Source organism: Camelus bactrianus, chromosome 7 (assembly GCF_048773025.1).
Source record: "Camelus bactrianus isolate YW-2024 breed Bactrian camel chromosome 7, ASM4877302v1, whole genome shotgun sequence".
NCBI classification, from domain to species: domain Eukaryota; kingdom Metazoa; phylum Chordata; class Mammalia; order Artiodactyla; family Camelidae; genus Camelus; species Camelus bactrianus.
Window position 1 is genome coordinate 77,917,484 of NC_133545.1, and position 14,962 is coordinate 77,932,445.

At 34.4% G+C, this 14,962-nt stretch overlaps 1 protein-coding gene across 1 annotated transcript in view; it reads right to left on the bottom strand.

Annotated features, from left to right (window-relative positions):
- Positions 1 to 14,962, bottom strand: part of COG5 (component of oligomeric golgi complex 5) — a 240,407-nt gene that overhangs the window by 201,943 nt on the left and 23,502 nt on the right. Inside the window, exon 6 of the mRNA XM_074367660.1 lies at positions 7,184 to 7,304. Within this exon, the coding sequence (XP_074223761.1) occupies positions 7,184 to 7,304 (121 nt within the window). The remainder of the gene's footprint in view (positions 1 to 7,183; positions 7,305 to 14,962) is intronic.

Genomic DNA, 14,962 nt, shown 5'->3' on the forward strand with positions numbered 1-14,962 from the left:
CTAACAACAATTAATCCACTATCACAACATAAAATACATTCACTATATAAACATGGTATATCTTAAATGTGATTTTTTTTAGCTTTTTTTTTTTTTTTAAAGGACATGAGGAGATCTACCAATGGCAGCAATAGCTTTTGTGAAGCAATTAAATGCTGCCACAGAGTTTTTCAAAAGGAGTAAAGCATTAATGGTTATGCGGTCAGGCTATAGAATCAGATTTTTACAGATACACAAGGTGTGTGACCTTAGGACCTGTTAGAATATAAGCTCTATAAAGACTAGAGGAGTTTTTGTTTTGTTCAGTAATGTATTTTCAACCCCTAGAATGGCACATGGCACACAGAGTAGGCATTCAATAAACATTGGCTGAATGAATGAATAAATTTATCTAAGTCTTAACGGTAAATGAATGACCGAAACTTTTTTCTTATCGTTTCATGGAAAATGCAGATGAGCGAAAATGAGAAAGCTGGGAGGAGAGGAGACCGGTTTCTCCCAAGGATGATACTATTATTACTACTATCATCATCATCATCATCATCATCATCATCATATTTTATGCTTAGTTTTATTTTAGATAAGGATATACCTTAAACTTCTCAAATACAAAAACTGTATCTTAGTCATTCATTTTTACACCAGGTTCCTAACAAGCCACAGGGCTTATATGTATATTGCAACCCAACTGTCTGATAAATTAAATGAATTATAAATCATGATTTTCATAAACAGATTACAGAGTATCCATGAAAATGCGTTCTGCTTAGTTTTTTATGGAAAATTTTTCTTCCTTTAATCCCTATTGGTAGAATAAGTCAAAAATAATTAGATAATAAAAATTTTAAAACTACCTGGAAATGAACTTATCATGGGATATAATATATAGAATCTACATTTATTATTTTTAAAAACTAAAAAACTATAGAAGTAGCCTGAAACATGATGTTTCTGTTTAGAAAAAGCATTAATACTATAAAAAGATACAGTTTATCATATTAATCTATAAATCTGTAGTATCTATATACTAACAAGTTAGTTTTAGCAAGTGGGATTAGTAGAAAATTATTCTAATCCAATCCATACCTGGAATATAACTGAAATTGGCAATGAGATAATTTTCACTGGAAGCAGAAACCTAATCAATTTTATTGTGTCCTAACTGAAGAAGCTGTATAAACTAAATAGGAGTAGTCAACAACATGAAAAGAAGAAATAAAAAATTAAGAGTCAAGAGACTGGCAGTGACCAAGGAGAGCGTTCCCTATGACCCAAGACTTATATTCAGCACTCCAGGTAAAGCAGGCGTACTATTAATGTGAAGATGTAATAAGCATCAGAGTAATCACAGTTTAGTCCAGATGTCTGAATCATACAACTAGCTTGCCTTGATCTAACTCAAATTTTACCAAATAAGTTTCCAATTACAAATTTGTTACTCTATTTAATCTATCCAGAGAGGAATTACATGCTTTCAAGTCCAAAGAATAGTACACATCCTCACTGCAAATTAATGAATTACTGTTCTGAGTTATAAACCAGTATCTTGTGAATTTGGTTTATATGAGGAGAAAGATTAAGCATTAATGTGGATTTGCAGAACTGAGAAAATTTCAGAAGGTTTAGCTGTCATTATGGTTTGTGAATGATCCAATCACCCCTCCCCATGTATGAATCCCCTATTCCATTTCTCTCCAAAAGCAGGGAAAAAGAATGTCTACTACTGGGAGGAAGAGGAGGAATGAGTCCTCACAGCCTCAAATGAAGACTTAACGAAAGGCCAGGCTGCAATAGGAAGCCCATACAATTTATTCCTTTTTCACTCTTACTGACAATCTCTGCTTTGTTGTTATTTCTGTTATTCTCCTAAGTCAAATTAATGCCTTCTGTAGAACAAGTCAGACAATAAAAACACCCTAAATATTTATCAACTCAATTCTCTCCACTGACAAAATAAAGTTTCTAAGCCACAAAAAAATTGAGAGAAATCTTGAATTATGATAAATTCACCAAAGTAAATAGTGCCTCTTGGTAGTCATGACTATCAAAAAAAGTCTGATAAATTTCAAAATAATAAAGATATTCATTTTAAAAATTCTTTCAAAAGCAAGAGTCATTTCTTATAAAAATAAGGAGAAATAAAATGGAAGGAACTGAAATGAATTACAGGTAAAGAGGAAGTAGGTTCAAACTGTTGTTTCTCAACAAGTCCAAGGAAACTAGTACAGGCAGACATTATTTTATGGCGTTTACTTTATTGTGCTTCATGCTTATTGCACTTTTTTTTAACAAATTGAAGTTTTGTAACAACCCTGCATTGCCAGATGATGGCTAGTATTTTTTAGCGATGAAGTATTTTTACAATTAAGGTACATACATTTTTTTAAGACATAATACTATAGCACACTTAATAGTATAAACATAACTTCTGTATGTCACTTGCTTTGTTGCAATATTCATTTTATTGCCGTGGTCTGGAACCAAACACGTAGTAAATACAAGGTATGCCTCTACACAAGAAAAGAATCAGCTAATAAATTCTAAGAAGTACAGATATACATCTCCCATGTTCTCTCTACATTTGAATATTCTAATCCAACAGTATCCAGCAGAATTTTATCATTTGATCACACTGAAGCAAAGAGTACACTAGATTCCTCACCAATGACTGACTGTATGATAGGCGGAGCAACGTGTCTGTATTATGGGTAGAATACCTGATCATGTTCCATAGGAGAAACTAGAAAGTGCTAATTTTGACTGTGGAAGTATAGCATTTTCTGGTTTCACTATTATAGCTTCAATTCAACACAGAAAAAGCACAATGCACTCCACAGAAAGAGCAAAACTATTACTCAACCTGATCCAGATATAAAGTCGTCCCTCAGTATCCATGAGGGATAGTTCCAGGACCCCCTAGGACACCAAAATATGCAGATGCTCAACTCCCACTATATAAAGTAGCCTAGTATTTGCATAAAACCCAGGCACATCCTCCCATGTATTTTAAATCAAATTTAAATCTCCAGATTATTTATAACACCTAATACAATGTAAATGCTATGTAAATAGTTGTAAATACTACGTAAACAGTTGCTAGCATAGCAAATTCAAGTTATGCTTTTTGGAATTTTCTGAAACCTTTTTTTCTCTAATATTTTTGATCCTGGTTTTTAGTTAGATCCCCAGAAGCAAAACCCACCAATACAGGCCAACTGTATTGATATTATGAGAACCTTTTCAATACAGGTATTCATAACTTTGCTATATGCCATTTCACTTTCTAAAAGACCTACATTAGTACCTGTTTTCACCAACCAAAAGAAATCTGAGAAAAGGCAAAATACAAAAATAGCATTTAATGTTTGTTTTGCAGCAGGCCATCACAAAGAGCAACACATACCCCAAGCAGCGAGGGTAACATTACCAAGCTCCTTCCCCAGAGCCACACTCAGACCTCAGCACCAAGCTGCCATAGCTTTGTGAGCATCTGTGCGTTAATCTCAATTTGTTTTGTGTATCCCTTAACAAGATGTGTCCTAAGGTAACTGCTCCCTCACTTTCTGCCATTTCAGCTTATACAAGGTTTCATAAGAAACACTCTACTTTTGGATAGCAGGAGAAAACTGTATTTCTAATCCTGATAAAGGACTGTCAGACAATAATTTTAAGAGTTGCCTTCCTCTGGTTCACAAAGACAGTTTACTGAGCTGTTCAAAAACTTCTGAAAAATACTAAATTTACACTAAATTATGTGGAGACTGCTTAGATGGGCTAACAACAATTTTAAAAGGTAGTTGGCAACATTATGAAAAAAATGTATTTTTAAGTATATCATCTTAACTAATGCTCAAGTTACCAATTTGTAGTAAAGCCCATTAAATTTTCATCTAGTCACAAGACTTTCCTTGAAAAAAAGCCATAAATCAAAGTGCTACAATTTAATCCTGAAATCTATACTAAGTAGTTTTATTTTTCAATCATTACATAATAATCTGCATGAAAAAGTATGCATAAGTCTGCACTAAAATAATTCTGCTTATTCTCTTTCAGTAAGACACCAGTATGATTTTAATTTTTATTGCCCTAAAGCCTAATAATGTTGAGTATTTTATACACATATCTGCCATTCACATATCTTCTTTAGTGAAGTATCTGTTCCAATCTTTTGTCTATTTTTAAATTGGGTTGTTTGTGTTCTTAGCAATGTTGAAAGTTTTTTTTATACATTCTGGAAACAAGCTCTTTATTAAATACACACTTTGCAAATATTTTTTCCTTGTCTATGGTTTGACTTTTCATTCTTCTAACAGTATTAAACAGCAGAAGTTTTAAGTTTTGATAATGTCTAAGTTATCAATTTGTTGGGAGGGGGGACTGTGCTTTAGATAATATAGCTAAGAAATCATTTTCTAACTCAGAGTCATAAAAATGATCTCCTATGTTTCCTTTTAGAAGTTCTATAGTTTTAGATTTTACATTTAGGATTATGACCTATTTTCAGTTTTCTGCATGAAGATAAGCATGAACACAAGTTCACCATTTTACACAACCAATTGTCCCAGTACCATCTGTTGAAAAGACTATCTTTTCTCCACTAAATATATAAAAAATCCTTTGTTTCTATATGTGTGGGTCTGTTCCTGGGCTCTCTATTCTGTTCCATTGACTTATTTGTCTATCTTTTTGTTTTGTGTACTGTAAGTCTTTGTAATAAGTCTCCAAATCAGGTAGGGTTAATCCTCCCCCAAAAAAGTTAAACACACATATTTATCAAAGAGAAATGAAAGCATATGTCCAAACAAATAGCTATCATGAATGTTCATAGCAGCTTGATTTGTAATAGTCAAAAACTAGAACAACTCAAATATTCATTAACAGGTGAATGAATAAACCAACTGTGGGATATCCACATAATGGAAAACTACTCAGCAATATAAAGGAATGAGCTATTGATACACACAACCTAGATGACTCTCAAAACAATTAAGCTGACTGAAAGAAGCCAAGCAAAAACACATACAAGCTACATGATTCCATCTGCATAAAATTCAGTAGAATGCAACTAATCTATAGTGACAGAAAGCAGATCCATAGATGCCTGAGGAGGGATTCCCAAGGGGCATAAGGAAACTTTACAGGGGGATAGTTATGTTCACTATCTTAATATTGGTAAGGGTTTCATGGCAAAACTTGGCCAAATCATATACTTTCAATATGTTGCAGGTTACTGTATGTCACTTAGACCTCAATTCCAAAAAAAAAAAAGAAAAAAAAAGACCAATATGAGATAATAGTCACTAGGGACCAGAATATAGTTTTTTAATTGATAAATAATTCATACACCGTAAAATTCAACCTTTTAAAGCATGCAATTCAGTGGCTTTTTTGTATATTGACAAGGTTGTGCAACATCACTACTATTTAATTACAGAACATTTCCATCACTTCAAAGAGAAATCTGTCCCACCAGCAGTCACTGACATTCCCCTCAGTCCCTCAAAATATACTTAATCTCTAGATAACAATGTATTTCATCCGGTCACTGCGTTTCAAGCCTCAAGATCTTTCACATTTGATAGATTGGTTTTAAGTTAATTTCAAGGGCTGCTACTCTTCATTTTATTCTTTCTAATGAGAACCAGAACCATACAGATACAGACATTGATAACATCAGAGATGTTCATAGAAATATTTAGTGTACATGAGTAACTGTGATTATGAAATTATTGCTTTTATTAAAATACTAATTCCAAATGTAGAAACTTTCTCTCCCTCTTGGCTCCCCTTTATTACCAATGTCAGGACTAGGCAAGACGGAACCACAGTGATGAATGATGAAGACATGATGCCTTTGCAAATTCTGAATAGCACATAATCTGCAAAGCTTTAAAAATTTAAATTAATACTATCCATTTTGAGATAACTTGACCATTTACTATACTCTCTCAACAACCTGTCCTCACTTACTATTTATAAAACTTTGGGTAAAGCCAATGCCTCATCGGAAGGATAATGAATTTATATTCTACACTGCAACAACTTAGAACATTATGACTAATAATTGTGCCTGTTTTTTTAAAAAAGAAGACATCACCATTTGCATTACAGCATCTGTTGTTTCTATAAGAGATGACAATCACAATCACAATCTAGCTACTTTTTACTATAGTAAAGTATCAGTGATGACAAATATACATAATAAGTCTTGAAATAATTTGTGTTTGCTTTTAATGATCCTATTATCCTGCAGTGTATTTTTTGGAGTACAGAAATTAAATGTGATAAAGCAAAAAATAACAGCTGATACTAGGATTTTTACACTTCTATATTTATCACATACTGTGGAAGAAACACTGAAGCATTACTCACTGTTTAAAAATTAACTTTTTATACAATATATTCCAAGAATACTAAATCACAAGTTATATTCCCAATGATGTGCCTACGCAATGTATTTGAGCAATGTAATAGGTTAAAAGGAAACATGATTTGTGACGGATATTGCACTTTCTTAGTAAAAAAAACAGGGAATAAGCATTACAGTACAATGTAATTGAAATACCAAAGACAGGAAGATTCAAAAAGAACATGTAATGCACATCTTTCTGATATTCTTTTGGCATAACTACTTCCAAAGCACATTACCAATAATGAGGAGACTCTTGATATGAGATGGATATAATCAAAGACCTTCTGAACTTACAAAGTACAAATTTCACAAACACATTCACTTCAGAAAAATCACTGGGTACCGAATGAAAAAAAGAAAACCACAAAGCCTCATTAAAATGCATGTGGTTAGGTAGTTCTATGTGCACTCAGTAGATACTCAAAATTTTGCCTGAAAAATCATGAACTGCTTCATCATGAACCTTGCAGCCTGTTAACAGCCAAAACGATGAATGCAAAACCCTTGAATGTCAAGAGTCTGCTCTAAACGTTAGAGAAAAGAATAAACGAATGAAGAAATGAAATCAACAGATCTTCTAGACATAATGTCAACATGGGATCTGTTACCTAAAACACAGCATTTCTCCTGGATATTTCTCCTAGGGAAATGACAACTTCATTTCACACAAGACCTGTACCGAAATACTAAAGTAGCTCTATTCATAACCACCAAGAACTGGAAAAAACAAACTTCCTTCAAACAGTGAATCAATAAACAAAAGGTACTTACCAAGTTCATTGAGACTCTGAGCAGCTTTTGTTATCTCTCTACTTCCCCCCTGCAATTGTCCTTGGAGTCTCTTACTGAGATACAAGATGCGAATTATTCTCCGAAGCAAATCACAGGCAACCTGTGCAGTGTTAAATAAGTAACATTAATCCATGAAGTTTTATTACTATTACTATGTGAATCTGTCCACTCTTTTCAGATGCTAAAGTTCATTCATGTATTTTTTCCTTCTACCAATCAGAAACCTAAATAATCACAAGTCTTAAAATTTTAAAATAAACTCCAATTTATCCTAATCAAGGAGAATTTGGGATTGAGGTGTTCTGAAACCCAGGTACTGCTCTCTTCAGTCCTAGACAGTTTTCTTCTATAGGCCAGTGGTCCTCAGTCTTGACTTCCTATTAAATTCAAGTGGGTACGTTCAAAAAGTTCCAATGCCCAGGGTAGACAGAGCCCTGACCAATTAACCCAGAATCTCCATGGAACTAGGCACCAGTTTTGTTTTTTCCCCAATATTCTCACATGGACTCAGTGTGTGCCTAAGGTTGACAACCACTGTGCTAGGGCTGCTTAGCTCCCTACTACCGTTTCCAATCCTAGTTTCTCTTCCCTGTGTCCCTAGGGGAACAAACTTAAAATGCCCAGTTGCACTAGACCTCACAGAATAAGCGTGTCCTTATTGATTTTTCCTAATTTTAAAATCATCAATGACAAACTGTAAAAGAGAAAGTTATTAAAACAAAAAAATTAACATTTATGTGTCACGTCCTATTCCCTTTTTCGTTACCAGATCCAGTACTGAGTCTGTACCTAACCGAAAGACTAAGACATGAAATGAATACTTGTGTATTTCAGGACACTTTATTACAGAGGCAATCCAGGGCAACTGCCTGGGGAGAATGAGAAGAAGGGAGACTGATCGAATAACAGATATGGAGTGACCTTCAGCTCCAGCAGTGATAATGAAGAAGACACAAGAAAGTCTATGCTGCTTCATCACCACCATCTCTGAATGGCCCTGAAGCTGCTTGAGAAGCAAGAACACATCCTTTCCTAAGAAGGAAGATCCTAACTGGTGGCAATAAGAATTAAAAGCGCTAGGAATACAAGGTCCCTGAGGCTCCAGCTATAAACATCTTTTCTGAGTGAAATATACACACCCTAGAGCCACATACAGCTACGTTTATGCACACACATATGCACACACAACATACACATACAATCAAATATACAACATTTACAAACATATGTAAGTCAAAGGCAACCAAGTATAAAATGTGTTTACCTGACTGCTTTTCTGAGTAACTATAGTCTAAAGTACTTGAAATAATAAAAGGATGCCAAATAAGGATTTCCTCCTGTAAACTGGAATTTGGAGTATCTTTTTATCTTTGAAATAAATTTTGTTTTCTGAATAAGTAATAGAATTATATGATTCAAAATTCAAAAAATTCATAAGACAAAGTCACCCTCATATCTTTGTCCCAACTACGCACTTACCAAAAATAATCACTGTTATCAGTTTCTTGCTTGTCAGAATTACATTTTTAGATGTACCATTTGGAACGCAGAATCCCTAGCAATCATTCCTCTGGGGTTCTAAATAGATCATGAGGACAGATAACATGACCTTACTTCAGTACAATCTCCGAGAACTGTCCTGCCAGTATTCCCCAATAAAGAATATGCCCTCAAACGTGAAATCTTTGAGCTTATTTCTAATGCTCTTCTGTTTAACCATACTTCATTTGTTACCAAGTCTTACTGATTATACTTCTGTTGTGTAACACAACAGTTATTTTACTTCTATTCCTACAAGCATCACTCTAATCCAAATCTTTAACACCTTCACCTTAACACTACGGTCTCCTGGGTAGCTTTCCAGTCTCTTACTGAAATCCATCCTGTCAGATTTATCTTCTTAAAACACAGTTCTCAGCACTCCAGCCCCCTTTTTAATAAACCTCAGTGGCTCTCTACTAACAGATTATGTTGAATCTTTTCAGAACAGCACTTTATAAAATCCTCAGTCAACACGTCTTCAATAATCTATAAGGCATCAATTCCCACCATTTCATAATACAGTTGCCTCCACTCCAATCCATTTCCTTTTCTTCATTTTTATTTCAGACTTTTACCATCAAATATAATACAAACATATTATTCAGCACTAAAAAGAAATCATCTATCAAGCCATGAAAAGACATAGAGGAACCCTAACAGCACACTACTAAGTGAGAGGGCCAATCTGAAAAGGCTACATACTATATAATTCCAATGATAAGATATCATGGAAAAGGCAAAACTCTGGGGACAGTTAAAAAGATCAGTGGTTGCCAGGAGTTGGGGGAGTGAACAGAGTATAGAGGATTTTCAGGGCATTGAAAATATGCTGTACGATACTATAATAATGCATGTATGCCATTACACAGTTTTCAGAACACAGAGAATGTATACCAAGCGTGAACAATGGACTTTGCTAACGATGTGTCAATAAGATTCATCAATTGTAACCAATGTGCCACGCGGCTGGTAGATGCTGATTAAGGGGAAGGCTATGTGTGGAGGCAAGGGATATATGGGAAATCTGTATCTCACAATTTTGCTGTGAATCTAAATTGCTCTAAACATGAAAGTATTTTAAAATATAGATTTAGATATTACAAATAAAGAAAACCACATACAGAAATTACAGCTAAATGAACTTGGAATTACCATGCACATCAGGAGACAAAACCACCTCTGCCACTACAGAAGCCCGCCAGTACCCACTCCCAATCACGACGCCCTCCACCCATCTCCTCTATCCCCCAACCCAACCAAGAGAGACACCACTCTGGCTTTTGTGGTACCACTTACTTACTTTTTTTTTTTATGGTTTTATTATTGAAGTGTGTATCCTTATATGCTATAGTTTAATTTCACCCTTTTAAAAGTCTACATAGGTTTCATTAGCATCTCCTTCTTCCCTTCGCCATCTGTTGAATATATTGGATCATCTGCTCTATACAGTTCCCCACAGACTGGGTTTTCCTGACTGCATCCCATAGGGCAGTTTAGTAAGTCCCTCTGTTTTCTACGTTTCCCGTGTGTTAGTAATTAGATGCAGGCAGCTTCATCAGATTCAGGTTTAATATTGTCGGCAAAATTATTCATTAGGTAGTGGTGTATTTATAACATATGTATGACTTTCTCTTTTTGTGTGTTTTTGACAGTCACTGACACTTGATGTCAAAATCCATTAAAACATAATGACTGCAAAATGGTGATACTCGAGTTCTATCATTTTGTCTTTATTTGCTAGCATATAAAATTTCTCTATGAAAAGAAACTACCACACCCATTTGTTTACCCAGTGGTACTGTTTATACAGAAAAGTAAGAATCAACACTTGCTTCTTTCTCTTGGTTTATCAGTTTTCAAAATGAAGGGCTGCTTTCCTAATACCCACCAAAGATGAACAATTAGTTCACTGTTCTGGCTATCATTATGGACTCATAAATTTAAATTTAGACATTTAAAAAAATGCCAATCCATTGCAGCTCTCATCCTTAGAGATGCTCACAGTGTCCCATTTTCAGCCAGTAGGAGCATCTGAGGGGGATCAACTGTGCTGAATTGCCTGAGACTCAAAGGATTCCCAGGACACAGGACTTTCAGTGCTAAAACTGACATACATAGTTGGTCACCCCCGAGCCTCTTCAAGTTGGCTCCTGAATCCTTTTGTCATGACTCTAGTTAGTAGTTACTGGTAATTTCCTTGGTACATGGTACAAAAACATTCTAGGATCACTTTTTGTATTTCATGCCCCAGATCTGAAATCAAAGATTTATCAAAGAAGTCCTGGTTTCTTCTAGAAGTCAACAGCTTCTGAATATCACATTCTGGGAATTAGGCTTGCTCATTTTCTGAGGCTTTTTGTAGACAGAGCTAGGAAATATCAAAATTAAAATATCACATAAATATTCATTGGCTTTATTCTGCAATACACATAAAACATTCTCAGATTAACATTATACATATACATACGTACAAAAATATATACATATAGTATATATACACCATTTTAAGATAAAATTAAAATATCTCATGAGTTCATACTGATACTTCAATTAAAACTCAGGAGCACAGGGTGTTTACTTAATCTCCTAACTTACATCTGTAAATTATTTCTTCCACACAGAGACTCCTGGCTCCAGACAAAAGAGATAACAGAATTAGAATATTTAAAATTATTCATTTGCTTTGCTGCACAATATGCAGAAAACACTATCTGAATACAAAACCAACACTACAAACACAAATATGACTGCTGAAAAGTTTTAAAAAACTGTTCTGCACATACTCTCCCCCCAATTTTTGAAAGTTGAATTTCCTTTATTAAAACATACAACCATCACACACTGCTTTATATCCCTCATTTAACCCTAGTTCTAATGCTCATCACTAGCTTTCACTCTGATGTTTCCACAGTCATTCTGATTGTCTCAAGTAACTTGTCTATCAGATTCCTAAGGAAAGGGTCCCAGGAATAGTATTCCCTGGATTCTATGTGCATGGCAGTCAAAATCAGGTGGGCTGGTATATCAAGTATCTACTGCTACACAAAAAACAGCCCAAAACTTAGTGGTTTAAAATGATTTGTTATTTCCCACAATTCTGTGAGTCAGGAACTTAGGCAGGTTCAAGGCCTCCATGTGGAATCACCTGAGTTACTTCCTCTGCTGCACTCAGCTAGCAAAGAGGCTTTACTCACACATCTGGTGCCTCAGTGTTTCTCTAGCACCCCTTAATGGCTAAGTCCCAGACTAGCACATCATCACATCCAGCAGCACGGGCTCTTTGGCATCACTAGGCCCACTGCTCTATATGTTTTCACAGTGTTGGGGACACTGGCATTTTATGCTGCTGCTCTTCTCTTCCCTCTTCCTTCCTTCCTAGTACGCTCATTTCTTTGGTGGGTAACTAAAAAGCTAAGAAAATAAGTTACCAACCCCTGCAACAATGTAGATGAAATTACCTGATATTATATCAACTGAAAACTAAAAAGGACCCTACAAAAGTTTACGATGAAAACAATGTATATATAAAATATAAATATAAAAAAAAAGGTTTTATGAACCATTTCCTCCTACTCCATTCCAACATTTTCTCAAACTTTCTCACCTATACAATTTCAAAGTTTAAAAATTAAATTAAAAGACTTTTAATTGAAAAGCAAATGTTTATGACAAAAATTAAAAAGTGAAATGATAAAAAGTTAAAAATTTTTTAAAGATTAAAAAAATTTATAATAGGTATGTGAATTACACCTCAATAAAGCTGTTCTATTTTTTAAAGGATTAAAAGTATTAGAAACACAAGATTTGAAAGTTAAAAATTCATTTTCTTATGTAACTTTAAAGTTAAAAAAATTTAAGTACTCTATATAAGGGGTAATAAGCGCTTCAACATTTCTTTCTGAGAAACTCTGAGGCAGTTCATAAGCAATCAATGTTACTAAAATAAGCTAAGACAGAGATGATTCTTGGGGTGATAATAAATTCAACTCATGTATTCATGTATATAGATGAAGTCAGAAGATTCTGCTTTTTTTTCTTTCTCCTAGAAGAGTGAAATGGGGATAAAAAGCAAAAGAAATTAAAAGTCCTTTCTTCTAATTGAAGGCACAATCAGAAGGATTTTATATTCAAGGCAAAACAACCTCATAACTATTTCTTTCTTGCTTTCTCATACCACGTGCATTTAAATGAATTAAAAGCTCAAAGAACAGAAAGATCAAACAGGAACATTAAAGTTTCCCCAAAGTTAAAAATGGAAATGTCTAGACAAAGTGAGCAGAATAAAAATGGTTAAAACATAAATAAACTTCCAAAGAGCTCTTAGACTTCAAAGCAGTTTGAGTGGCAACAAACTTGTAAGGTGAACTTCCTTCCTAAGGTAAGACTGTGTATAAGCTGAATCAGAAAAAATTAATACTGGAAATAAAGATATCAAAATGTACCTAGACATACTCCTTCCCCCCCCTTTCTCTTTGAATACTTTGAACAAAGTATTCAACTTAGTTGTCCCTATACAGAAGAAGTACAATATTTTTTACAAAGAGTGTAGAATATAAGGGCTAATATTTAATAACAATAAAAATAACTGCAACTTACACAATGTTATAGGTCAATTATATCTCAAAGCTGGAGGAAAAAAAAGACACTACAACTTGTTCATCATCATGCAGCTAGAGGGAAGAAGAAAGCAGTCAGGCATCAGAACTCCTAGACTAGTCCTCTTCACCTGTGCTTTATGAACCTGGATTTGATTTTTATTTACCTACAAGCAAGCTTCTGAAAAACAGGAACCACAGGTTCTACTTTTTTACATATTCCACAGAATCAGAAGAAAAGAATACTAGATTTAGAGAAAGAAATCCTTTTTCACAGTCAATGCTGCTGCATACTGGCTACATGAACTTCAGGAAGTAACTTCCAGAACTTCAGTTTACTCGCCCACAAAATGATGAGGTACGTAACTTTTAAACATAATTATTATAAAAATGAAATGACTTATAATACTTGAAATTTTTCATACATTATCAAGTCCTGCATAAACATGAAAAAAATTTTATGAATACCTAGCTAGGTGGCAAAAATAAATAAGATTCTTAAAAGTTACTGTCAAAAGATTATATTGAACAAAGGAGAAAAAGAAATGCATGATTCTGACATGTTTAAGATCTGGAGTTGAAACCAAAAAAGTGAACTTAAATTTTTAATGTAACAAATTAAATTTTAATTTATTGCATAAAATTAAGCAACCATCTATAACTAAAACATATGATGCACGTGCAAGACTAAAAGCCCTGGATAGTTTTGCCAATAAAAAAAACTCCTATATCTTCATATACAAAAATATTTTAAAGTTTAATAAACTAAAAATTAATTTCCATCAATGTCCTTAACACCAAAATATTTTCTAAAATTTTACTAGAGACAAGTCTATAAAGAAGATACAAGCAGCATACTCACTTTCTTAGTTAACAATACCATCCTCACCATCCTCACATATTAGTCTATTCTTTCACAAGAAAAGGAATTCCAGTAAACTTAATGCCAAGATTTTTAGTACAAAATGAAGAAGACATTCTAACAAGCAATACTTAAATCCCAACTCAACTGTGGGGAATAGGTACTGTTTTAATGTATATTTTAACAGAAAAGTAAAACATTAGCTTCAATGCTCTGAGCAGCACTTGCAGTGCCCACACCCTTCTTCAGGAAAATAGCTTGGGTAGTTCCTCATGTGTGGTTCACCTTATTTCAGGTCATGTGACCTTGTGACCTTAGCCACAGCTGACTAGATCAGGGGAACAATACTAGCTCAAAGGAAGCCTCACAAAGTCTGTCATCAGTGACCTGAGACATGGTCGTGTATAAGAAATACCCAAAACTGTTACTGACAGTCTCTGTTCTCTTCAGGAAAGTGGGTGTACAGAATGGAGCAGAAGCTGAGGTGGTAATAAGCAGAAGCCTTGAGACAAAAGCAGCACGAGTGAGAAGAAACAATGAGCAAGTGAAAAGGAGAATGAGAGTTCATCCACAGGGGCAGGAAAATTAGCAGAAAAAGCAGCAGATAGAGATGCAAAGATTCAAGGACTGAGGTACAGGAAAGGGTGATTGTCGGGTGCTGTTGGAGGCTGAGTGACATTCCAGCATCTCATGACATCTCTTTGAATGTTAAGACAGGTTCCTGTGTATCCTCACTGCCCTACATACATTAAGGTCGGT